At 38.5% G+C, this 27,904-nt stretch overlaps 1 protein-coding gene across 2 annotated transcripts in view; it reads left to right on the top strand.

Moving 5' to 3' along the window:
- The window catches only part of TMCC3 (transmembrane and coiled-coil domain family 3), a 139,721-nt gene extending 115,737 nt beyond the window's left edge, over positions 1-23,984 (top strand). For both annotated transcript variants that reach the window (XM_029963567.1, XM_018080681.2), the window contains exons 2-4: positions 12,737-13,635; positions 15,094-15,229; positions 17,928-23,984. In XM_029963567.1, coding sequence (XP_029819427.1) covers positions 12,737-13,635; positions 15,094-15,229; positions 17,928-18,230 — 1,338 coding nt within the window. In that variant the 3' untranslated portion in view covers positions 18,231-23,984. The remainder of the gene's footprint in view (positions 1-12,736; positions 13,636-15,093; positions 15,230-17,927) is intronic.
- The last annotated feature ends 3,920 nt before the right edge of the window (positions 23,985-27,904 follow it).

Here is a 27,904-nt window from a genome sequence, read left to right on the forward strand (position 1 = left end):
CAGGAAGGATATTGAGGTGCTGGAGCAGGTCCAGAGAAGAGCAGTGAGGTTGGTGAAGGGACTGGAGCACAAGTCCTATGAGGAGAGGCTGAGGGAGCTGGGGTTGTTCAGCCTGGAGAAGAGGAGGCTCAGGGGAGACCTCATCACTCTCTGCTACTCCCTGAAAGGAGGTTGTAGCCAGGTGGGGGTTGGTCTCTTCTCCCAGGCAAGAGGGCATGGTCTTAAACTGTGCCAGGGGAGGTTTAGGTTAGACATTAGAAAGAAATTCTTTACAGAGTGGTCAGACATTGGGATGGGATGCCCAGGGAGGTGGTGGAGTCACTGTCCCTGGAGGTATTTAAGAAGAGACTGCATGTGGCACTTAGTGCCATGGTCTAGTTGACAGGGTGGTGTTGGGTCATGGGTTGGACTCGATGATCTCAGAGGTCTTTTCCAACCTGGTTGATTCTGTGATTCTATCAGCGTAAATATTTCTCTAGCAAGCTATACTTGTTTTTATTTATGTAAAATTGAATGAACTACGATATTCTAATGACAATATTAAGGTTTCCACCTCCAAAAAATCTCAGTTTGAATAGCCAGTGGTTCTCAATGAGATGAACTGACAAATTTTGTCTTTAGAGTCTAACTTGTGGCATCTGACCATGTAAACATTTTGCTCAAGTAAACCACTCTGAACTTTAATCATATGTCAACAAATATTATTTGAAGAATAATTTTATAATTTCCTGAGAGACATTATCCCTGTGAAACACTGTTAGTATTGCCCTATTCAATTAAATAAATAATCCCTTTGACACCATCACATCCTTTGAAGTGCTAGGACAAAACATCCTAATTATTCTTAATGATACTGAGATCCAAATTAAATTGTGACTCTAAAAAAAACCATGATAAAGACTTTAATCCTCCTATCTTTGTAGGCAGAGCTTTAACAAAACCAAAAAACGTGGAAGGCCTTGAGTATGAAGGGCATGGGTCTAAAACACTTATCCAAAGGAAAGAAAATGTGGTAAAAGCAATATAGGCTGCAAAGCCATCTTTGCTTGCCACTTCCTAATGTGACTCTTACTGTTGCTGGTGCATTACTGGTGTTGCCTTTTTAGCCCTACTGTCTCCTGTGATAGTTCTTGACCATATCTGTGCTGCATTGAATGCAATTTTGTATAAATATATTAGTGAAGCAAATAAGTTGCATAAATTTGGTCTATAATATTTTATCTATCCTCTCAGTTACAATAGCTCAGATAAGCGGGTTTAATTTCACTGCATTAAATTACTTTTATATTAGCAACATGGTTTTAGCAGATTAAGAAAGATCAAGTTAAACACAGCTTTTTCCTACTGAATCTAATCTCTTCTAAGCAATTTAATGTACTGTGCAACTGTACAGTTTCTGAGCACTTTCTGGTAGTCTGCTAAACAAAGTCACTACTGTTTCTTGCCTGTGATTCTCATCTTGCAGTCCTGCATTTGAGAATGGGTTTTGTGTTGAATAGCAGAGAGAGAGGAGTGGGGTTTTGTTTGGTTGGTTTTGGTCTATTTATTTAGTTTATAAGCACTAAATTTGTGAGTAACTTTTATGGATAATACAGATTCTCCTATGTATTTATACTGCATGAAGAGATGTTCACCACATGTGCCCTGTAGCTGAAGTAGAAGGCAGTGAGCTTTGTAATGAGCTTTTAGTATCAGCAGGAGTTCCTTTCACAGGAGTTCATATTACCCTTGACATTTTAGTTCTGGCCAAACAGAAATAATGTATTTTCAGTTTGCAAATGTCTCTGAGGGGAAAAGTCTGCTTTCTCTTGCTAGTACTATCCTGGCAATACATAATGGTTACTACTCAAGCATCTTCAAAATAACATTAGAGGATTTGTACCATACTGTAAAAATTTAGTGAATCCTCATTAAAGGCAGTTGTTTAAAAAGTTTATTTCTTTATCTGTTAAACTTAAAGAAATTGTAATTTAACACTTTTGTTACAAGTATATTACAAGACAGAAGTGTAATTTAACCTAGTTTATCTTCCAAAATAATCTGAATTGCTTTCTCTTAGTAATTTAGTTTAATAAATTTCACTAATTGGGGAAGGGTGTTCTTAGAATAGAAATAATTTTAAGACTAGATAAAAATTTTCCTGTAGGGTTTTGTTACTCTCTAATTGGATGAATCTCTGATTTTCTTTTCAGTTAGACAAGGCTTTTGCATTTTGAGTTTTTAATTAATTGATGTTATTTTATTGACTTGTGGAAATTACCTACGACAGAGTTTCTTTTATGGTTGAGATATTTGTGTATTAGTGTTTGAAGTGTATGATGTATACAAAAATTTGAAAGAAAAAGGCAAAAATGGAGTAAAAATGGAATATAAAGATGACTCATGACTAAATAAAGATAGTGGGTTATTTCAGTTCAATCAAATTGATACAACAGTCTTAGCTGAACTTAGTTCAGAGAGAATAGACTGACAAAAAAGTTTCTTTTTTTTTAAACAATCCTACAGTCTCGTATAGAAATGATTCATGCCAATAAAAACTCATAAACATTTTAAACATTATTTGAGAAACTATTCAAGATCGTGTGCACACACAAAACATTTCTGGAGAGCTCACAAAGCGTTAGCTGGAATAGTGCCCACTCTGATGTGTTGCTATTATGTGCACATGGAGCTCTTCAGAAAGGAGGATGCAGGGAGATCTGCTTGTAGAGGTGCACTCATCTTCAAAATGTGTTCTATTGTGTCTTTTTTTTTTTTTTTTTGTGAATTCATATTTAGTTGTAACTATTTGAATTCATTGTTAGGGTGTAACCTTAAAATACCACGCCAAGAGCAGGTTCTCCAGAAGGTGCACATCAGTTGAAACACTGTATGTATATGAGATTTTCTGTAGATTAGTACTTACTCAAAATAACAATAATTTTATGTATATTTTAAAAAATATTTTTGAAAGCATATCTTTATATGTGTCTATTTATATAAATAACAAGATATTAAACATACAAGTAATATTTGAAGACTTCCTCCAGAATAAGAGAACTGTAGATCAGTTCGTAAATGGAAAGCATCACCTGTGACCCAGTTCAGTAGCATAGACACAGCAGCAGAAAACCTTTTTGCTTTTCAAAACAATGTTATTTATATTAACCTGGGCGACAACATTTCATTTTCTTCCAGGAGAAAGATATACAAGGATGCTGCCTGAGCAGGAAACTGTGATTGTATTGCCTAATGCTTTATATTGCCCCTTCAATAAAAAGAAAGGAAAATATTTTTGCTATTTTAAAAATAAATTTAAATAAGACAATGCTTTAAAGTTCGGTTGGTGTGATCTTCGGGATGTAGAGGATTAAATCCATTGAATCTGCAGAGAATTTTGGTACTTAATGCACTGCAGTTATGTTTTCTCCAGAGCTAATTCAGAGCAGTGTTAATCATTTATGTATATTGGCTTAAAATACCATTATTGCAGCAGTGGTTTTGAGTGACAAATGACCTGTATAATAATGCATCTGTGTAATTCAAGTTTTATCCGTCTGTGCTGGTTTAAAGGTAAACCAGCAGGGGAAAATGAACTCAACACAAAAGAGAGATTATAAGTCAAAATAACAATTTAATAAAATAATACAATAAGTATGATTATACAGACAAACAATTGGTTTTAACCCACAAAACTCAAATGTATAACCCAGCACCTTGGGGCATGAACAGAGTGGTGTTCTTTGGGCCCCCTGAGTCCAAAAGTAAGGGAGAGGGGAAAACCTGTTGGTGAGAGTGCTCTTGCAGTCTGGTCAAGAGTGGTGATTGCAGTCCGGTCGAGGGTGGTGGTTGCAGTCCAGTCGAGAGTGGTGATCTGCAGTTTGGTTGAGAGCAGTGATCTGCAGTCTTCCTCTGGATCCCATGAGTGGTTAAAAAAGTCCCAAGACTCCAAGATTATATATCCTCCAGTTCAGGCAGGAATGCTCACTACCTCCCTCAGGGCAGGGGGTTCCTTAATGGGTGTGAGGACAAAAGCAACCGCCTATCTCTCAGGCCTCTTAACACCTAGTTTATAGCCTGAGGAGTCAAGCTCTATGTGCAGAGGGTGTAAATGGTTCATTGATAACAGTTTCTGGGAAATGGCATGGAAGGCTATAGAATACACAGTTTTGGGTTACATCCATCCAGTGATTAACTGGACCCAGCTGTTCTAACTAGGACATTGTCCTTATTTTGCCCAGTGAAATAAGGTGGTTTTATAATAAAAGCAATTTAAAACATTTTTTTAAAAAAGTAGGCTTTAAAATAAAACCTTTCATCTCTCCTTTCTTTCTTTTCTGGGCTTCTCTTATTTTCCTTTTTATTGGTTTCTTTCGGTTTGTGTAGATCATGAAGTATGGCCAAAATTTTTGATTTTCAGTGGCTCAATCTTCATTCAGTTCTCTGCCTTTGGGCTTTTTGTCATATTAGGTACAAATACAAGTCTTGGATGTCAGATGTGGAGCAAAAAAACATATGTGTAATGTGGCAAATAGTGAAAGTGTACTTGTGTATATAAATAAAGGTTTAATAAAGTAAAGTTGCCTTGTTAAGAGATATACTAGTTATTGTGGAGAGGTAAATAAGTTCCTTAGTCATGAAATGTAGTGAAGCAGGACCTATCCTTTGATTAGACCTTCATATAAAAAAACAAACTGCAAGTCCTGTGTAAAGGCAGAACTGCTGATGTAACAGGCATGTATTTTTTAGATTTTACTTTATCAGCCCAGTGTGGAGAGAAGCAAGGAGGAAAAGGAAGAAGCAAGCAGGCTTCTTTAAATAAGCGCCTCAGTTCATGTACAGGACGAGATGTGATTGTTTATACGGTCAGGATGTGCCGCTGCAGCATTAACGCAAATGAAAAGATCCTATGCGGGATGGAGCTATTGTTCTCTTGTTTATAAACAGAAGTTTTGCAGTGGTTTAAACAAACAAAATCCCCAAGTCTTGAGTCTTTTGCCTATGATGGCCAGTCTATCTGGATTTTAGAGTGTTTTATCTCTGAATGGTAGTACTTTCAAAATTCCCTGCTACTGTAAAGTCTTAATGTTCCTGTTACAAAATAGGTTTTATTGAAGTGTTGCCAGCTCAAAGCAGTAAAAAATCATGAATTAGACTAAAATCAGCACTGGGGTGTGGGGTTGACTTTTGTAGGTCTGTAAATGATCTATTTAAAATTTCCTTAAATTGTCTCTATTTTGGGGCAAGAAGGACTTCGTTGGTTGTTGACTATCAAATAAGATGAGGCAGTTATTTCTCTGTAACTGAGGGCAAGAAACTTAGTACTATTCCCTGGAAGTCTCTTGTATGATTGTACAGTTCCAGGAGCTGAGATTTCAGGAAATGCTTAGACAATCTGAATCACAGTGGAATTAAGAGTTGACTGTGAAACAGAAAGAACCAGGTGGAGGGAGCAGGCGACTTGTTGTAACTTTATCAGTGTGGAATAGTTTGTGATGAGAAGGTAGACAATGCAGTGATGTGAAGGAAAACACACTCTAAATCTCAAGTGGTGGGAAATCAGAAGCATATTCTGTAACTGAGAAGTGATTAGTCATAGCAGGGATGTTGCTGGCTTTTTATCAATTTCTCATTCATGGAAAAGGATTTAATAATTGAAAAGCTATAGCAGCTGGCTTTTCACAGAATATTTCATGGTACTCTGGAAAATTTCATTCTTGCCATCTATTAGAACATTTTATAAAAAGAAAGCTTATTAGTGAATAGGAGGGGAAGAAAATCCATAAAAGCTGGGAAGGGGGAAGGGAGGGCACTTATTAGAAACACTAAAAGTGAGTTGAACAATTGATCTAGAAGAAGAGATACAGAATGTCTTGCACCACTCTTCAAAAGTGTTTCACCCTCACACTGTTTCATTGTGGTTGTACTTTAGGGGATTTGTGTCAGGTGAAAGACTCTCTCCTTCAGTGGGAGTAGGAGTGTAGGCTTGCAGGGTTCTCATAAGCACTGCTCGATGGAAGCACCCATTTAGCACCTGAGGCTCCCAACTATTTTCTTATATTACTATGGAAACCTGACACAGAAGGAACATACACATGAAAGTGATATTTATTTTGATTTGAGTTAGAAGAGGGTATTTTATTGACTCATTTTAATTAATGGTGCTTGTCTAAAGAGCAGGACTGATGTAAAGCAGAATAGTTAACCAAGGGGTGTGGAATCTACCTCTTACCCACTTAAGGAATTTAAGTTTAGTAAATCTGATTATTAGTTCATTGCTGTATTGGACAGTGATTTTTTAAATTTTTTTTTCACATGACCGCTGGACAGTCAATGGAAAGTAACTTGCTTACTTTTGTAGGGGCCTGTTGTTTTCAATTTTCAATGTCTAGGCACAGAAATTGTTTGTATTGGAACTGGTTTTTCCATATGTCACTTTTATGCTGCCAAACAGTTTGGAACAGGACTAAAAGTTGAGAGTGTGAGTGGTGACACTATCACCGACTTTCCAGTGGATGTTGTTGGGTTTTGAAAGAACTGGTATTAGCAATGAAGTAGAAAACTGCCTCTTCCCCCCATTGTTCTCTTCTCCCTTTGGTTTAATCTGAAATAGTACCATATCGAAATACTTATTTACACACAAGCCATGACCTAGATAATTTAGCCTTCGTTCAGTCCTTTAATTGGAAATTAGAGAAAAGGTTATTTCTGGGATACTTACAGCTTTAGCTATTTACTTTAGCAGTCTGGGGGTTTTTTGATAGTGATAGAGAAATTGTTGATGATAAAAGAATCACCTTCTGTGTTATTTGACTCCATCAGCATTTGCCTGGTGGTCTCAGACAAATCACCCTGGATCTCCCATTTCCCCAGTAAAAAACAGAAACAGGATTTTCTGTCTTTCTCCATTTCTATACTCTCAAACCTCTGCTTGATTATTAGCATGATGTTCTGAGTGTAGGTACTTCTAGATATTACTATAAAGCAGCTCTTTAAAAAAACATGAGCAGAAGCTGTTTTGCTGTAACATATTGTACAAAAACATTGGGGACTGATTTTATGTAACTTAAAATCTTTTATGATGATTTAACACCATTTTAAGACTTCCATGAAGGACTCCTTTCCTATGGATTTTAGAAGGAACAGTGAACTTGGAAAGAGATGGTAACAATCTCTCCCAAAATACATTTCTGCTTTGGAATATGCTGAAAAAGTATTAAAACCTCCTCTGCATGCTCTTTTACCCATTGGATCCCCTGACATATGCATATTTCTTAACAAAAAGAGAATTGCTCCTAATTATTTTTCTTACTATTGCTAAATTCTAAAAGCTTTAAATCCTATTTTGTATGGAATTCTTTTTCTAAGCATTCATCAGATACCCCTCCAAAACTCTTTCAAAATAGACTTAAATAATAATAAGTTTTTGTTTAGCTTGCACAGCTGTGTCTCGTGATAGTAATGAGATTGTTTGGAGAAAGAAGAAGACAGAACCACTTGTAAACTGAGCCTATTTAAATGCTTAGATCACTTTCTGTCTTCATGGTTTGCTTCCTTTAGTGAGACAACCCAAAGGTGTTTGCTTTCTGAAACCTGGTGCATATATGCAGTCAATGACTCTGTGTTGCAAATACTTTTTTTCTCTGTTATTTTTTTCATTTACTTTTTAAAAGAGTGTAAAAGAAATCTATGAAATAAACAGTAGAGTTCAGTTTGATACCTAAACATAGGTGGCTTATCTCTCAAATGTTGGAGAGCCATTGACACAGTCAGTAGAATACAAGAGGTGGTTCATCTGAGCAGCCATGAGATATGGGCTGCACAAGGGTAGACTTCATGCTCTCTATGCTCTATTCACTATGGATTTTTTTCTCCCAAATGGATCCCACCTGGAATCTTTGGGGAAGAAGTAACCTTCTAGGTCTGCTTTGTATTTTCCAACCAGAGGATATAATGGCCAATTTGCACAGGCTGTTAAGCATGATATTCTCACCAGTTCAGCAGATCCTGCCGATGTGAAATCCCTTTCCAACACTCTTGCTTGTGGCATTGGGGCACACCGGTCCTTTCGTGCTCTGGGCCATTGTTAGCAGGGCCTGCAAATCTGACCTTTGTCTGCTTTTGCAGACGGTTAAGTGAGAAAATGTTGATCATTATGATGCCAATGTAATCCATATCCTTGCTTCTGTGACTGGGTTTTCAGATCACAGTTGTGCTCTGAATGCTTCTCTATGAATGACTGGCTGCCTTTTACCCAACCCTCCACTTACCATTTAAGACAGAGAGTAAACCCACCAAGTCATGTGGCATGAAGGGTTTTTAGCAGTGCCCCATGTTCATTTCACCGGGCAGTTATTCTGCTATCCCTTTTGAAGCTCTGGACTTTGGCTTGGAATGGGTTTCATGAACAGCATGGCCATGCAGCCAGGGATCTGCTTGACTTGGAAAAAGGGGGATTGGGGCGTTACCACTGAGAGTTACCTTTCTAGTCATTTGTGGAACCTGGCTCTGATGCAGGCAGGGATCCTGAATTACTTTACTCCTAAATCACTGTTCTTAAAAGCTAGTATTTCAGCAGCACAAACATTACTATTAGTTCTCAACTGAGTTGTAGCAAAGTACGTATGTGAACTGCCCCATAAAGTGCAGTGGTCTCTCTCCAAGCTCCAGGTTTCTTCTTCCATGCTAGTATCAGCTATGGCTATCCCACTACCAAATGCAAATTGTTTTTTCTGAAAAGACAGATCCCAGGCATGTTTCTGGTATTTTCTCAGACTGTGGGCTAGTGCTATCCTCCTGGTGGTATCACTTGTCTCAGGACTGCTGCCTTTCATCTGTTGCTAATCCCCAGCTCCCTAGTAATTCTTTTCATAGGAGAGATGTATGATGATTCTTTCTTCTTTAAGTGCATCTCACTTCTGAAAAGATGGCTGGTCCATTTTAACTGTTGGGGCTGCTACTGTATGTATGTATTTTTTTCTCTTGGCAACCACAATAAAAATCTTAAAAAATAAAAATAAGAAAATCAATGTCTCAACAACATTTTTATTATTGAGGGCTTTGTGGCCCTGTCAGACACAGGTGACCCAGGAGCCAGAAAAAGAACAGTGACGTGGATGGCGTTCATCATTTCTTCCCACAGCACAGCTGGAAGAGTGCTCACACAGTTTGAGGGAGGTGTGCATTCAATCTCCTGCATGTGGGAGGATTTCAGTCCACATCACAGGAGAGTGCACCAGTCCCTGCAGGGATAAGGAAGCATCTCGGACTCCTACTGACAGTCTTCTGCTCAGTATAAAGAACTAGGCAGGATACAGCAGCAAATGCAAGCTAATTCTTCTCATGTCAAGATGAGACTGTTGCAGCAAGAAGGATTTGGGGTAGGATTTGAAGATGGAAATCTGTTGTCTTGGGATAGCATTAGAGTTGAGCTATAAAGCAATCACAAATGGGTCTTTGCAAGACTGTTCTACCTCATCAAGGTAGAAGAAAGGTGACAGGCCACTTGTCTAGAGATACCTGAGTCCTCCAGTGTCTACTTGCTACTGATTTAAGATGAACCAAACAAACCAAAAAAACCCCCTAAATCCCACAAAACCCAACCAGCCCCCCCCCCCCCAAGAACCCAACAATTCACACCACACCACACCCACACCTCCAACAAAAAGGTGTATTATGTCAACAGAGAATTTCAAGAGCCTCTGTTTCTTGACCCAGCTTTGCAACATGATGGCAAGAGGACACCTACCTTTTTGTTCAAATACCATCAGACAGAGAAATGTAGTGGATATAATTCTTCCGTACCCTTGGTGATCTCTCAATCAAATAAGTAAAAAACCCTACTGCTAGCAGTGTTTTGCGAATTTAAACACTATTATTTTCTAAAGTTTATTGAATTTGAACTGACTTTATGATTGGTTTTACTCATGTCAGGAGCAGATTTTCCACATGCTAACTGGTTTCCTCGTTTCCAAAAGCAAGGCAGCTTTTAGCAGATGTATTCCCTCAATGCTATTGTTCTTTTTATCTCTATTGCTGTTTTGGCCTTGGAGTTTCAGGAAGGCACCGAAGGCTGACCAATAGAGACTCCAGTGAGAGAGAGGACATAAGGGAGAAGGGATCTGATTTGGGCTTGTGTCCAATTATTACAATACATATTTAGACTATTTTGTACTGAGGAAGTAAACACTTACTGCTGTATAAAGGTTAGAGATAGACCCACCCATTCTTGGAAGTACGTACAGCTTGTCCTGAGTGACATCAGTGATGGATCTTTCTTGTGTGTGTATACAATGCCGTGATTTATTACAGTATAATTTTTTGCCAAAGATTATTAAAGAATGTCTTAGGTTGTTTCAGTAAGCTATTGTTTTATACTGAGCTGTTTGTCCATACTGAATTTGTCTAGATCCCGTAAGTTCATTTACATAAATATCTGCAGTATAGGGTACAGATCTGGTATCTAAACTTTTCAGCTATTTGCCTTGATTGCTTTTCTTTGCTGTCTGAGCCTTTGGAAAGTTACAAGTATCCAATATCAAACTATTTTTGCTTATATTAAAGGCAATTTTAGGTACTACAACAGTATTATGAGTGTTATTATGTTAAAAAGTGATATGTGGTTTTTGCAGTCTTTATATTAGATATCACACTGAATATAGAATGACATCTGTGTGTGTCATATCTGTGCAAATACTAAAATACTAAGATCTCACCAATAAAGTAGATTTTCTGCAACACACATGTGATTAGTGATATTAAATAATATAAAAATTTTATTTAAAAATTTATTTTTACTTTTTTTTAATAACTAAACTGGTAAAGTGCAAATCTGTTAGGCTACAGCACTGGTCTACTTCTTGGAATAGAGTCTGAATCTTAAAGGTCATCATTAACTAATATTCTCCAGAAGAAATTGTCAGTTCCACAACTCTTTCAGTTTGCATTTTTTATGTGTCTATTTTTTTTTAAATATTGGTGAATCTGAACTTTTTTGTTACCTGTTTTATGCCCTGAGTCACCACTCAGGGTAGCAAAAGAAACTCAGCAGTAGCAAAAGAAAAAGCAGGAAAAAGCTCCACTGTAATCCTTGGTAATCTATAAGGAAAAGAATATAAAGTAGGAGTAGAGATGATCTTGTCTCTGAAATGGTCTGGTGCAGATCCAGATTTATAGCTGCATTACCCCCTCTGTGTTTGTTCCCCATCATGGTAGACACGGAGCAAGACTTGTTCTCCTGATTAATCCCTGCACGATGCATGTTATTAACAATAGGACACCTTATCTGGTCACTGAACTTGTATTTTAAGGACAAAACAAGAAACCTTGAGAGAATTTCCAGGAGAGCTGCCCAAACTTTTCAAGGATAGAATAAACCTTAAACCAATACTTAATGATGGTCTTATGGTTTTTTTTAATTAAGAAAAAGATTGAATGATGATCACTGGCCATGTACACATGGGTCTGGCTTCATGATCTTCAGTATTATAGATAATAATAAACACTGTAATTGGAAATCAAACTTTTAACATAGTATCTCAGGCATTTTGAAGCAAAGAGTAGCTAAAGTGTTTCACAAATGCATGTTTAAAAGATACTTTAATAAAGCTTCTACCTTGTCTCTGCAATGGACTTACTTGAGCAATCGTATTGGTTCCCTCTGGTGTTAAAGCTCTGAAAACCCATGATGGCTGGAGCATTTGTTAAGCAGTCTCTACAGATGTGGTATTGTGGCAGCTTTAATGAAATGCACCTTCTATGTCACAGAGGCTAAACCAAGATGATAATAGGGATGAAGCTATTTTGGTTAGATCATTCTTATGTCGTGCCTCTCCCATGAGGAGACATTACTTACTTTGTGTAAGGAAACGCTTTTTGTGTTTTGTATCAGACCGTCTTGCCTTTCTGTTAAGAAAGATGAATAATCTGTTGCGTTTGTGTTGTAAATGAGTTGCTTAATTGTTTTTGCTGTGCTTCCAGAGAGCTTTGTTAGGGTGTATGGATCCTATACGTGACTGAATGCAGTTTTCCTTCCTGAGTTTCCTTCTGTAAATCCCACTCAGTGAATTTGCTATTAAGATAGACTTAGCCACAGCAGATCAAGTTGTTGAGCATCTTCATCAAGCATGGAAAGCAAAACACAGGCCAATTCTTTCTCCATGCTCTCTGCTTTAAAAACTAGCAGCTGCTTCCAACTTGAAGCACACACTAAATTTCCAAGAGCTTTCAGCTAGTTATGAAAAAACTTTAAATTGTGGGAGGAATTTGAATGGGACGTATCAAAAAAGGCATTTAACCCAGGAAAATGTGCTGAACAGTATAGAGCTGTTGTAGAGGGGAAAAATCTGCTTACATCTCCATTGGTGTTTGACCATTTCTAAGAGAAAAAACAGAGTGATTATCAGTCATGATCTCTTTGAAACTCTTAATAATAAAATATATTTAAGAACCTTTTCTAACTAGGTGTTATTCTCATTTTCTAGAAAACTATGAATGATTCTGAAAAGCTGCAAACTTGAATAATTTTCTCTCTAATTCATCTTGCCTCTATTTTAAGAGAAACAAGCAGTTCCTTGGGCTGCTTATTAACCTATGGAAGTCAAGAAAAATGCTGCTTAATTTCAAGAAAAGTGTATTCTCTTTTGCTACTGTAAACTACTTTATATTGTGTACTTGGTATAATTACACGCAGAAAAAGAAATTGGAAGTTTGATTTTAAAAAATAGAATTCAAATTCCATTTATCTCTTTTCTCTCAGGTGGAAAGACATGACATGAATACCCTGAGTTTACCGCTTAACATTCGCCGTGGAGGTTCTGATACCAACCTGAACTTTGATGTACCAGATGGTGTCCTAGAGTTTCACAAAGTCAAACTCAGTGCAGATAGCTTGAAACAGAAAATTCTCAAGGTTACAGAGCAAATCAAGGTTGAACAAACAGCTCGAGATGGAAACGTGGCTGAGTATTTGAAACTGGTAAACAGTGCAGACAAGCAACAGGCCGGGCGCATTAAACAGGTCTTTGAGAAAAAGAATCAGAAATCTGCCCACTCCATTGCCCAGCTGCAGAAGAAATTGGAACAGTATCACAAAAAGCTCAAGGATATTGAACAAAATGGATCTTCCAAAGCTACCAAGGATACTTCCAAAGATAACTTGAAAGATATTCAACATGGAAAGTCTCGTACCACTGGGCATGGAACAGAGAGCAGCAAGTCGGGTGTGCCAGGTGTATCTTTGACACCACCTGTCTTTGTTTTCAGCAAGTCTAGAGAGTTTGCCAACCTGATCCGAAACAAATTTGGGAGTGCAGACAACATTGCTCATCTCAAAAATACCCTGGATGAATTTCGGCCAGAAACGAGTTCCAGAACATATGGGGGCAGTGCCACCATTGTTGCCAAACCAAAATATGTTAGTGATGATGAATGCTCAAGTGGGACCTCTGGATCAGCAGATAGTAATGGAAATGCTTCTTTTAGTCCTGCTGTGGCAAGTACCCTGGACAGCCAAGGAAAGCTTTCCATGATTTTGGAGGAACTAAGGGAAATCAAGGAGACTCAGTCCCAATTAGCTGATGATATTGAGAATTTAAAAACACAATTTAAAAGAGACTATGGCTTTATTTCTCAGATGTTACAAGAGGAAAGATTTAGGTATTTTTATTTAACTGTTCTCTTGAAATTACTTTTGAACCGGTATAGGAGCTATTTGGAAAGGGGCGGGGGAGGGAAATATTTCAGAAGCAAGAGGAAAAAATAATTCCAATCAATATCTGGTACCAACATGTTCCACTCATTCCAGTGACTAAAACATTAGTATTTCCTATCAAATTATGTAGTAGTCCTTTGTTTTTTGTCAAAGGAAAACTCTGTCCTCTGTCATACTGTGAATTATGTGAGTACTGGAGATAGGAGTATTCACTGCCAATTGTTTTGTAACCAGTGGAATGATTCTCATCTGTTGTGACTCAAAAAAGCTAATCAGTCTATGGTATAGCAGAACTGACTTAGAGCTGATAAGTATACCCTTGATTCCTGAGTACCTTGTCCAAATACTTCTCACACACATTGCTATCTTGTGGATGCAATGTCACCTTGTAGCCTGGTGTAATAAACAGCTGTGAGATGTAATTTTAAGTACTCTAGCACAACTTCCTTTTGCATTTGTTACTTGGCAATTTATTACTTTATCATCTACTCTGAGAAGATATGTTCTACAGAGGACTTACACCTGCTGTACCTATATCCTGTTTGTCATATCACTTGTGACAGTCGATTCTTGAAGTCTTTACTATGCTAGTGGGGAAAAACTCAGTATAAAATGCAATATTTAATGTTTCCCTTGTTTACAGTTCTTGAAATACAAGGAAAGGCTTGATATCACATGATAACATAGGGGATGAAAGAACAATACAAATGGCCTACTGAACTCAGGACTTGGTTTGAGGGGAAGACAGTGGCCTTTTCTGACAGCTCACTGCCATTAAGATCTCAAGCCTCCTACCACCCATTTCCACAGCGTGACAATTTTGCCTCCATCATTTTTGTGCTGACTGCAGTGTTTGCCTGTTTGTGTGTTAAATCAAATGACAAACTCACCAAAAAAAATTTCTAGTTTCCTGATGATTTAGTTGAACTGGTTTGCTGTGCAGAGGCATGCCAGAACAGGCTGTACACAAATGGCAGGACCTCGCAGTTGTGTTTGAGAGAGAACATACTTTTCTTGTCATTACTGGTTAGCTAGTTAGCTAGCTCAAACTTACTTATGAAACCATATCTTCTTGTCTAAATGAAGAGTGAAAAACAGAAAAATGTGAGTTGGAGATCCTTAGGCAGTGTTTATAGTTCATGTAATTTTCCCATGACGTACAGATATTTGCTTCTTAACACCCACTGCCAGCAAGAAACACTGAAAAAAGACTTTCAGCTTGCTGAATAAATGCTTACGGAGAGTTTGCAAAGTTTTTACTGATTTCCTTTATGTGCTTTGTAATGCCAGTCCTATGAATTCATAGTACACTGAAAAACTATCTTTTAAAATGTGTAATTGTGTTCATGATTTAGCATTTCTTGAATAGAAGGCACTAAATTTAGACCTCTTTTCCTAATAAGATACGAAAGATTGGAGGACCAGTTAAATGACCTCACTGATCTTCATCAACATGAGACAGCAAACTTGAAACAAGAGCTAGCCAGCATAGAGGAGAAAGTGGCGTATCAGGCATATGAGCGATCACGAGATGTTCAGGTACGTTTTTCCTTACCATAGACTTCTAATATTTGGTGGAAATCTTGTACCATGGAACACTCACATCTTTCTGCAGCTTTGTAAATAAGGAGTCTGGGGAAAGATTTAAGCCCATGTTTTGTCTGTTTTAAAGTGAAACCCCAGCATATTAAATCAATGTGAGTCTTCATTTGTTTTACTGGATTCAGAATTTTTTCTACTGGAATTGATGATGTAGGCTGGGCAGACTTGTGGTTGAAGAATGGTCTGTTTTAATTTCTTGCGCTAGAGGAGGAAGGAATTAAGTCTCCTCGTATTGTGTAAAATGCCACCTTTGACAATGTCCTAACACAAACTTCTTGTTCAGACTTTCTCCAGTAAGTAGTCTCATCACTGGCAAGGTTTATTGTAAATTGAGCTTCAGGTAAAAAGTAAGAGAGCTAATTGATAAATAGACTTGTAGATTTGCCAGTTATAATTTAAGAGTTTTAAGCCATGGTCACAACAACCTCTATGATTAAAACTGTAGAATGTGTTCACCTTAGTGATCAGTTGTAGTTATGTCTGGCTTCAATCAAAAGCCAGTAATAATGTCTACAAGTGTGTCCTGATGGCATGTAGCTACATACTTGAATATTTATATACAATATAATCACTTATATAATGCATAATATTTCTACTTAAAGCCTGAGCAAGTGGTGAAAAATGGTGAAAACGTTGTTATGCTTTACCTATTCGTGAACAAATGAGGAATGCTCAAAGACTGTCTTCATATTGCCTCAGATGGTAAAAGAAGCTAAAACCTGTCCTGTAACCCTGTGCTCACATTTCTAAACACAGAGCCTGCAGGCAGGAGGATGATCACAGTTTCCTAACTGGTGTGAGAGTCAGGAAGCTCCTGGGAACAGAATGGGAAAGGATGTACTAAATCTAAGTGCATCATAGGTTCCTTTGTAGGTTTAAAGAAGAGAGAGATCTGATAGATTTAAAGAAAAGAGAACTCCTTTCTGTAAAGGTATCTTGAGGATGTAAAAACATGAGACCTGAGCTGTCCAGCAGAAGGACTATGAGCTAATCGCTAACTTGTTAGCAGAATCCTGGGGGGGATGTCAGAGACTTTTAAAACTAATCGAAGTGCTACATTGATACAACCTTGTTTCTTTTATCTCTATACAGCTGAGCCTGTTTAAACCTGCCTCTTTGGGGGGGTTGGCAGATAAGCTAAAATAGAGAGAAGGCATTTAAGCTCTGGATATTTTGAGTAACAACTTAACTCTGTCGCTAAAGGATGTGCAGATCGTTTCTAAAGACATGCTCAGCCTCTCAATGCAGAGCTGCAGGTACCAGACTTTTGCAGCTAGACTTTCTCTAAAGCAGCACAAGATTTGAGAATAACTTACAGTCAGAGTGGAATAAGTACCAGGAAAGGTCTTTAGTGTGTAGTGGAGAGCATGCATGAACCATAAGGGACTTTGTGCCACCCATTAAGAATTGTCTTATATATATATATATGTATATATAACTAATTCCTAGAACAGTGAAAGAAACCAGTTTTGTGTAACACACTGTGCTGTGTGCTCTGCAATGACCTTGGTGCCTGGCTGATCTCATGGTAAGCCAGTTCAACTTGCTAAAATAAGAGAACTGACCCAGCAAGACAGAGTTAATACACAGAGGTTTGGGTTGAAACAGCTTACTGTGTGATCAGGTGAATGCCCCCGCCAGTGCAAGGAAAATGTTTGGAGTTTGAGAGTGGGGAAGGAAGTAGGGATGCTGGAACATCAGTTTTCCCTTTTATGCAGTGGTAAAAGGTTATGTCACATTGATCAATCTCATTAAATTATAGCCTTCCACCATGTTACCACTATTGGTGCCCAAATCCCAACTCCAGCAAGAAGTGCATTTTGGCAAATAAGTGAAGCAGTTGGAAATTTTTCTATGTTTCACTTTGGGAGGGCTTAAGTGTGGGGTTAGTGCCTTAGAAAGCATTTTACTCAAAGATTGCTTTTAGTCCATCCTCAAGAAGAAGAGAAAGGTCTGCTCCCTTTGGAACAAATTGTAAAGAGGAATAGATCATATGAAAGAGAATCCCATAAAAGCACCACTGCAGGTTTCTCCACTGTCTCCCCTGCCCATTTGGGGTATGGATCAATGAGCCTTCACACTGATAGAGGGAGAAGGCCAGATCTTACAGAGGACTCAAGCCCACATTGTGCAACAGGTGGCTTTGAGAGAAAAAAAATGTAGACCATAGAGGTTATGTAAAACAAATACTACATGTTGCAAAGTAGATTTAATTAGTATTGCAGCAAGCCCACCCTAATGTTTTCTATAGTATATAGAAAGAAACCAATTTTGTTGCTGTTCTAACGCAGTGATAGTTGCTATGGCAACAGCTTTCTCAGTACTTTATCTCATCAGTATATACAGCAAACATCTGTCATGAACATTAGAGTTATGATGCTTTTTCTCAAGCATGAAAAAGGTAAAAACTACACTGTGACCAGTGTTGTTAGACTTGATTATGCCTGAGCAGGCAGTGATACATTCATGTAGATATACATGTGCACTTTTTTAAAGAAGTTCGTGGTTCACTGAAATTTCAGCAGTGTATAATAAATTACACATCTAATCTAGCTGATGGATGGCTCAGCAGCTAAAACATGAAAAAGTGTTGAATGGAAGTACAGCTGCCCTAATTCTTGTTTTCTGTCTCCAGGAAGCCTTGGAATCATGCCAGACCCGGGTGTCCAAACTGGAGCTCCATCAGCAGGAACAGCAAGCACAGCAGTCTGAAACAGTTAATGCCAAAGTGCTCCTGGGGAAATGTATAAATGTTATCCTGGCCTTCATGACTGTCATCTTAGTGTGTGTTTCTACTATTGCAAAGTTCATTGCTCCTATGATGAAGAGCCGCTTTCATATCATCTGCACTTTTTTCGCAGTGACGCTGCTGGCAATATTTTGTAAAAACTGGGATCATATAATTTGTGCCATAGAAAGGATGATTATACCAAGATGAAGCCGTTGGACTTTTTTTTTTCTTTTTTCTTTTTTTTTTTTTTTTCATTTTCTTCCCCTCCCTGTTTTTTAAGCACTGTGTGTATACAAATTCTGGTGTAAATGCATAAAAGCATATTCGTTGGCAGTCAGTTGTTCAATCTGATTTTGTCTAACTGGCTATGTCTGTGATGAACTGCTCACTTAAGTCAGTCTTCTGCCTTAATACAAAATGTTGTCCACTTTACAAACCCACACCCACAAAAGATGGTATGATGGTCTGGGAGGAATCCCAGCAACTGCAAGTGTCAGCTGTGCTTTTTACTAGGCTGGAGTGCAAAGAGTGTGACAGGAGGGAGTCCCATAATGTGTATCGGCCCTGTTAGACTCATAAATTAATTTCTCTCTGAATCCAACTGGAGTAACAAGCCAAATTGTGCTGTCATATGTATTACTAGTTCTTGATTCTAAATTAATGAGTATCTGTATATGGAGTTTCTAGTTTTCAGGACCAATGAAACTCGATGCTTCTGCTAGTAACTTTTTGCACAGAGTTTATTGTTTGTAAATTAGACCAATGATGACTATTGACCACAGTTAGCAGTTGTTCATTCTGGCACTGTTCCTTATCACATTTGGGAAACACATACATGTGGCATAAGACTTCCAAAGATGGACTGAATGGAATGATAAGATCTCCAGACCACTTTGTAAAGGAGTAAAGAAGCAAGTAGCTGGTAGTTGTTATCCAGACCAGTGCACTTGCTTCAACCCTTGTAACCTGCAGGGGGAAAGAAGTACACAGAAAGGCATCACTGAGGTTAGCCTTTGTTAGCACTGAATTGCTGGGGTGTTCTGACTTGATGCAAAGCATATAGGTGACTCTGGGTACAGTGGATTTCTTTCTTGTGTCAGATTAAAGAATGTGGCAGAAACCTGAATGAAACGCTTCTTAGGGGAGCAGGGAGTTAAACTTCTGTAAATATACAAACTGCAGACTCTCTTGACAAACATTCCTGAAAATAATGTATTAACATGCAGTACTACTACTAGGAGACAGGGTTGGGTTTGTTTTCTCACTGGAATTTATTTTGCTTGATTTAAGAACTGCAAAAAAATTTCCCTGAAATCTGCTTGGCTTTCAGCCACGATGTAAAACAAGATCTTTATTAAAAACAAACAAACAAAAACCACCACAAAACAAACCACCACAACGACAATTCTTCTCCACTCTCCATTAAATGAAAAGATAGTGTCTCCAGTTATTTGATGTTCAGTGTTACTACCTGTGAAAATAATTGTCATGACAGATTTTCTTTTCAGTTGCAGTATTTTCTATGCTGGTATTACAGGAGGGAGGGAGAGGCTTGGTGTGTGTATTTGTTTTTAATCAAGTGCAATATTTGCTGTAGAAGTTGTGAGGACCTTATTCTGAGGAAAGGGAGTGGGGGAGGGAGAGGCAGGGGAAGAACTTTGACATTTTACCATGATTGGATTAACAGTGAATAGTTACTTTTTGTGGTTTCAGGAACTGAAGAAAGGACAGAATTAACTTCATAAATAATAATATGACTCAGCAATTAGAAAATTCAATTAAAACACTTAAAAAATTTTTAAAGAATTCTTTATATGTACTACATCTTCGAACAGAGAATTCAGGAAGGACTGTGCTGGTTTGCAGGCGCCGGAACTGGATCAGGTCAGGCACACCCATGTTATCCTAACCCAGCCCCACCTCGTCTCAGAGCATGGTGGAGTGGAAGCAAAAGTCCTGCTGAGAGAAATATGACTTTTAAGAGCCCAGACTTGCCGATTGGTTTATCCCTGACTGTGTCAGGAAAAATGATTATATAGATACATTATTCTTTTCATTTTTTTTTCTCTTTACTCCTGTATTCCTGGTATCCCCTGAAGAAGGAAAGATGTATTGTGCTATGCAGAAAACTTTTCTGCCTTCCTTGCTACATGTGCTCCTGCTGCTGTTCAGTTCAGGGAGACCTTCCCATGTCTCTTAACCCATTTTGTCACTGTATTGCGTGCATTGCAACAGGCATTCACCCCCACCTTCCAAGCAGCTGTACTTGGCCTCCTTTTACAGCCAGCAGATAGACTGAGGGCACTGCTTCCACTGAGGCAACTCATAAACTTATCTTCCCAGGAAAGTCCCTTCCACAATGTTAGAAAAATTAAAAAAGCAGCAGCTTTTGCCTGACTTTTACATCACAATAAAGGTTTTCCTTGGTGGGTTTTTGTTTCCTTTTGATGTTTTCTCAGATCCTCTTGGTTTTTTCCATGGCTTTCTTACATTGTGGTCCTATCTTCATTTTGAAAAGGCATATAATGATATAATGGGTTTTTTTCCTTTTTTTTCCCCATTTCTTTAGCTAATGAATGTAGTTTTATTCAGAGCCCTTTCCTTTCTGAAGTCTTTTCCTAAACTCCACCACCCATTTTACTAATCAGCCCTATGACTCTCCCACTCCCTCATTTCCCTAGTCACATGATTATACATCCATTACCAAAACCAAACAAAAAGAATCCTAGTTCTGATCCTAAGAATGCTGTGATGCTTCATGGTGTTTTCTTGCCATCTTTATTATAATCTTCATTCTTATATTCAGCTTGCAAAGCTACCTTCTGTTTTGGTCTCTTGAGAAAACAGTTTGTTTAGCGTTTTGTTAAATGAGTTCAGAAGGTTAGATGTGCAAGAAAGGAATGCCACCTGTTAATAATGTGTATGTAAGAAAATCTCCTTTGCCTGTTGCATGATTATATGTTTAAAGAGATAATCCTCCCAGTGCTAGTTTATGTAGTTAAGTGTTACATCAGGTAGTCTCAAGGTCAGGTGTATTTTTCTTGTAACAAGGGAAGCTGGTATTGTACAACCTGGGACCATGAAGGCCTCTGCTCCAAGGGCATCCTATTGCAATTCTGGAAGACAGCCTCAGTGCAAAATGAGGGTAGAATGTAAAATCAATGGCTCTACAAAAGATTGGTCACTATCTTGATAGAATCTGTGTTCAAATTGGAAACAGGAAGATCTTGCATTTCCATATTAACTTTACATCTGGCAGAGGACACAGAAAAAGATAAAAAAACTGCATAATATTAGTTATGCAAATTAAAACAACTCTAACTGGTGAATGGGCACATCAATTCTCTATTTTCTCTGCTGGATTTAAATCACTGGAGGATGTGGCACACATCAAGTAAATAATAAAATAGTGAAGGGCAAAAGCTTGCTTTTGAGTGAAACTGCTATAGTTTTGCACAGAGTAAGGCTGCAGTGCCAGGAACCCTGCCAAGTGGAAGCCACCCAAGGGGAGAGGAGTCTCCCCTTCTGCCATCACCCCTCCATTTCCTACCTTGTGCTAACACTGGTGTGTGGTGAAGTCTTCCATATGCCATGTTAGTTCACTAGACTGGAAGAAAACCTTGGCGTAAGAGATGTATGGTTCTGCACATCTAGATATTAAAGGGCTGGTAGAAAGATCTCATGAGTATGAAGCAAGGACAAAAAGGGAGATGAGGCTTTTTCTTTCTTGCTGCAGTGAATCATTAGCTGCCCATAAAACCGGGCAGCTTCAGTGTAGAAAAGTTCTTCCTAGCATTTTCCTACAGGGAACAGATACAAACACTACCAGGATGTGGTGGGACAGGCTAGCAAGCTGTTAGATCAAGAGCAGGATCAAGAGCAGACTGGTGCCTGTGCCATTATCTTCGGTACTGGGATCACTTCCTCTCTCTAGACTGGGATTATGTGAATGTACATATCTGGCCTGCAGTCAGAGCTCTGCTTACCATGAAAGTATGAGTAGGCCAACCCAGAGAATTGCAAGACCTCTTAAGGAGAACTCTGTTCAGCTTCTCAAGGAATTAACCATGTTCTGTCAGGATACAGTTTGCTTTTATGTTCTCATACAACACATTAGACATTCTTAGGATATTTCTTACACCTGCTCATCATGAGCCTCTAAAATACTCCTACTCAACAAAAAGTTGCCAGGTAGTGTCTTTTTTGCTTGGTGCTGCCTGGTAGTCAATTATTTCACTTCACTTTGACAGTAGTTCTCTGATGGAAAAGCCCCTCAATTAGTTGTTCATACTGTTCAGTAGGCTGTTGGCAGCTTTTTGTTCAGAGGGTTCTGGAGATTAATTTCTTAGGAAAGTTAGCACAATTTTCCTGATTTCTCCCACTTCAGCTTTCAGCACTAAATGAGGCTTTCTCTAAAACTTGTTGAATGGATCCCTCTGCTAGCTTCAACTAGCTTCAGCTCTGTTACTGTTGAATGTCCAATTAGTGATTGGTGGGACTGAATGAGACTCAGTTTAAATTTCTTCGCCGTTCTGCTTTACATTATATGCATTCATGCAACTTCTCATTTTATTGCACTCCTGTGATATGATATCTACTTGTTCTGAATTCTTATAGAGCCACTATAAAATCTCACTGCATTTTAGTTTAATATTAAAATGCTTGTGTTATGCAGTGCCTCTGCTGCAGGACCATCACATATAGATCCGATATCTGCTGTCCATGAAGGATATTTAAAAGCCAGTGGTTTTCTTTGAACAAATCATAACTGCTTATCTGGGGAATAGAAATTCAATAGGTGAATACAATTTGCTGTAGGAAAGATACATGATACACTGACTAGAACTGAAGCTAGACAAATCCACTGTAAGCATAAGCTTCAGTTTTGTAATCATAAGGGTTACAAACTAATTATTAGCTACTGAACAACATAATAAACAAGTACTCTAACACTTAAAGTTGAATGCAGCTGTTCAAAAAGGTATCAACTCAGGCTTATGTTTGATACAATATTAACTACATAATCACAGGTAGTGCTTTCTGGAATCAAAATCAATTAAGAAGAAATGTGGGAAAAAAAACAACCAACACAGAACCTTGAGGTTCATTTAGGTGGTATGAAAACCAACTTTTTTTTATTTGCTTTTCTTTTTATTTTGGGAAACCGAGTCCCTTTCCAATATGATAAAGACATTTTACTTCCATATTCAATGGTACGACAGAAGGTAAACACAGATTATTGTAATTAAACACTTTAATTTAGATAACAAAATTTAATCACTTCCAAAAGTCCATCTAGGACTAGCAATCAGGCAAATTTATTCTCTATTTTTTTAATCAAGCAAATATTTATCTGCTTTCTTCATTTACCATCATGCCAGAACATGGCCTTAATTAATTATATTGCTTCCCTTTAAAGTACAAGAGATTATAAAGGACTTGTTTTCAGATAAAGTTGGAATGGTCTCTCTGATCCTAAGTAGAATCCTGCACAAAGAATCAGACAATTTTACATTACAACAGTGAAAGACCAAGAAAAGTTTTGTTTTAGTCAGTGGAATTGCTTATTTTCCCTGAAAAAGCCGAGATGATGCTGTATATAAAGACTGCATGAGGCCTAGTCAAACTGTCTTGTACGGTTGATTTGCTGTATGTTTAGCATATTAAGTTGTACTGTTGTTGGGAAGTTTTGCACAAAGCCACCTTTCCTTTTTACCCAGGGAATCTGGGTCTGGTAGTATCAAGGTGTACCAAAAACTGTCTGCTTTTATTGACTAAAATTAATTGTCTCAGTGTGTCACCTGCAACGTTTCTCATATTATTTCCATTTTGTGCAGTACTGTGGAAAGATGCAATTACAAAAATGTAATTTTTGTATATTTGGTTGTGTAGTCATGACTGCCTCTAAGGTGCCATTAACATTTTTTAAAATAAAAATATTTACATTTATTTGATTATGAATATCATCTCTTGAACTTACTGTCTGAACACTCAAGCCCCTATCAGTTTTCCTTTCTCAGTAACAAATTATTCTATTGACAGTGGCAAAGCTAATCCATTAAACACAAGGCCTAGTTTTAAAATTATTAAACTGAGCATTCTGCTCTCCTGCAGTTTTGACCAAAACCTGGTAATTTGAGTTTCATTTACAGCTGTGACATAGCAAAACTGAATTAGGTATCATCATTACTTTTCTCCAGAGCTTGTGTGAACATGCTATGCAAATGTCACGCTGTTGTGCCAAACAGTTGCACTCACTTTGGATTATTTTTTTTTTAAACTGAATTAGAAACCCAAGATGTATTTTTATGTTATTGTCAGAAATCTTGGTCGCAAGTGCCAAAAATGCAACTTAACATAGCTAACATAAAGCAAAACATTTGCATTTATTTTTCATAAAGTAGGGATCTCATCAGCTGGCACTGGCAGCCATTGGGAATGATGTTATTTTAATTCCAAGAACAGAGCAGAAACTGTGCCATTAACAGTAACTTTGCAGTCCCACAGTACTTCCTGTTTTCTCCTATTTGAAGAAATGGTGTACAGGCACTCCCATGTCACCTGCAGGCTTTCCAAGGTCTCGTGATGCTGGGTTTTACATGGGTGCCTGGAATTCATTCTATGTTAAGGCTAACTCCATTCACAAACACCAGGGTCCCTCACAACCACTAATAGCTTTTTGCCCACTTCTGGCATGGGCTGAATAATCCCTGCTAATACTGGCAAACCAGACATAAAAAATGCACCTCACTTATCATCAGTTCTCTGAGTTGTTCAAAACTCTGGCTTTGGAGTGTGCATAACACACCCTGGTAACTCTTTTAGCACCCAAAAATAGAAAGGCAGAGGGTAAAACAGAACAGTGCTGTTTAACTTAGCACAGAAAGAGGAGTGTTGCCAAGAAGTGGTCACTGCACAGTGTTAGCAATCACTGGATGAGACAAATAAGCCTTACCAGCAGTGTACTCTGAAAATACTTCATGTTGTGCCCCAAATAACTCCAACAACCAAAGACTTCATCTGCTATTATGCCGTGACTTGTTTTGCAACACCCAAACCGACTTTGAACTAGCTGGTTCAGGCACTACAGTTTATAAACTTAGTGATAAATGATTCCTGAATGCACGTGTGCTTATTTCTCTGTGCTGCTGTGGAAGGTACAGCAGTAAAACAGCAGGTTCTGCCTCCCATGGCAACTAGCACTGCATCAAAGTAGTTGAAAGGAGAAATTTCTGTGCGGTGTCCTCCTCAATTCCTATTTGGACTATGGACTTAGGTGACAACTCTTTAGTTTTGTGGGCTTGCCTAGTGGATCAATGCTATGTCACCTTTTATGTGCAGCTTACCAGATTCAGACAGAAGTAAAGCAGAGAGGCTAAACTACTGGAGAGGCTGGTGTCCAGTCACTAATGGGGTTCCACAAGGTTCCATCCTTGGCATAGTTCTCTTTAACATCTTTCTTAACAACTTGGAGGTGGGACTGGAAGGGATGCTAAGTAACTTTGCTGATGACACTAAACTGGAAGGAGCTGTTCACTCCCTCGAGGTCAGAGAGACCCTGCAGAGACACCTCAGCAAATTAGAGGACTGGGCAATCACCAACCAGGTGAAGTTCAATGAGGGTAAGTGCCACATTCTGCACTTGGGATGGGGCAACCCTGGTTATGTGTATAGACTGGGGAATGAGAGGCTGGAAAGCAGTGCTGCAGAAGGGGACCTGGGGGTCCTGGTTGATGGCGACTTGAATATGAGTCAGCAGTGCCCTGACAGCCAGGAGGGCCAACTCTGTCCTGTACCATGTTAAGCACAGCATTGCCAGCTGGTCAAGGGAGGTGATTGTCCTGCTCTGTTCTGCAGTGGTGCGGCCTCTCATATTGAATATTACATGCAGTTTTGGGCACCACAATATAAAAAAGACATTAAGCAATTAGAGTGCATCCAGAGGAGGGCCATCAGGATGGTGAGAGGTCTGGAGGAGAAGCCTTATGAGAAGTGGCTAAAGTCACTTGATTTGTTCAGCGTAGAAGAGACTGATGGGAGACCTCACTGTGTCTTCAAAATCCTCAGAAGGGGAAGCAGAGGCCACGTTCTGATCTCTTCACTCTGGTGACTGGTGACAGGACTCGAGGAAATGGCATGAAGCTGAGTCGGGGGAGTTAGGTATCAGGAAAAGGTTTTTCACCCAGAGGGTGGTTGAGCCTTTGAACAGACCTGCCCATGAAGTAGTCACAGCATCAAGCCTGACAAAGTTCAAGTGTTTGGACAACACATGACATGATTCCTGGAGTATCCTGCTCTGAGCCAGGAATTGGACTCCATGATCCTGATGGGTCCTTTTCAACTCAGCATATTCTATGATTCTCTGATACCCTGTCTTAGGACAAGCTTAAAGCTGGACACTGCTGAGCTGCTGAAAGAAGCACCAACATGCTTTTGACAGAAACTTTAGGAATTGAACTTGCATTTCACCATGTTAACCCTTCAGTTGGTGAGTGTGTGGTTCTACCCACCTCTGTGTGTGTAAATTTGGAAAAACTCTTTAGTTGGTGTGGCTAGAATGGAATCAATTTAATGGAAATGAAAGCACAGTCAGGACTGAAGACTCATATATGAGAACAATATATATAAATATCCTTGTGATATTTATGATATGTGATATTTATGTGATATGAAATATCCTTGTAGCCCAATAAATTCTCTATATATTTTTCTGTCGAATACCATTTTAATGAGTTGGTACTTGTCAGAGAAACATCCTTTCCCCCGCCCTAGTGTCATAGTTTGACATCACAGACCCATGATGAAAAAGGAAAGACACAGAAGATCAGCATGAAATACTGTATGTACATGCTGAAGAGAAAAGTAGGGAACACAATGCCTGTGTGGTCAGCAGTCCCATACGACATATTTGTCTGAATAATGGCTTTGTAAACTGCCTTACGCTTTTTTATCTACTGATGTTCTTTGCGCTAAAAATTGCATTCTGACCCTACTGAGCTTAACCGTAAAAAGCCCTCTAACTGGGGAAGACTCTCACCACAGCACTATGGCATGTAAAAGCAATTCCATCTTTTGACTTTGGGATGCAAAAAGTATTAATTTTCTCAGGCAATTTACACAAAACAACGTATGGTTTTAACTGTCTATCACAAATAGCACACTACTTAGCCACAGACATCTCTGCCACAATTGTATGGGACAATAAAACTATTTGGATGCTTTCAGGCTGTGCTGACTCATGTGCTGAACTGAGCTTGTAGTCCCAACATTAATTCCCCACTTAGCCTCTATCCTTCAGGTTGGATTCAGGTCAAGGTGACATACACTAAGCACGGATTAAACTGCAGGTACAACCAGCAGCATGTATACATAACAAAACCTTCTCTGAAGATATGCCACTGGGCTACAGGACCTTGAGGATTTATCTAATCTAGCAACTATTTTCAGCTTGCTCAACTGAGGCAGCAAGGAAGTCTGAATGAGCTTTCAAACTCAAGACTTTTTCTGACCATGCTTACACAGCATCTTCCTCCAAAGAGTGTATCTGCAAAATGCATTGAAATATTTTCCTGGGCTTCTATACATACTTTACATCTCTTTATATATTGCTTTTCTTGGTGTGAGGATGAACCTTGCTGCTCTATGAAATGTTGGTCTACCCAGAGGTAATAGAATGTGACATTTAAAGAGACACAATCTTTAATACTGTTGATCAAAAATTGTGAGGTCTCTAAATGAAATCTCTTTACTTTTACTTGAGCCAGAATTAAAGTATTCCTTAAAGAGACCTTACTCTTTTTAAAAAATAAATTACTGAGATCTGTAGTTGCATTAATTTCTATTTTTACAAAAAACTCCTCTGTATTGTGAGAGATGTTTGA

This window comes from Manacus vitellinus, unplaced genomic scaffold, assembly GCF_001715985.3.
Source record: "Manacus vitellinus isolate BGI_N305 unplaced genomic scaffold, ASM171598v3 scaffold_5_pilon, whole genome shotgun sequence".
Classification (NCBI taxonomy): domain Eukaryota; kingdom Metazoa; phylum Chordata; class Aves; order Passeriformes; family Pipridae; genus Manacus; species Manacus vitellinus.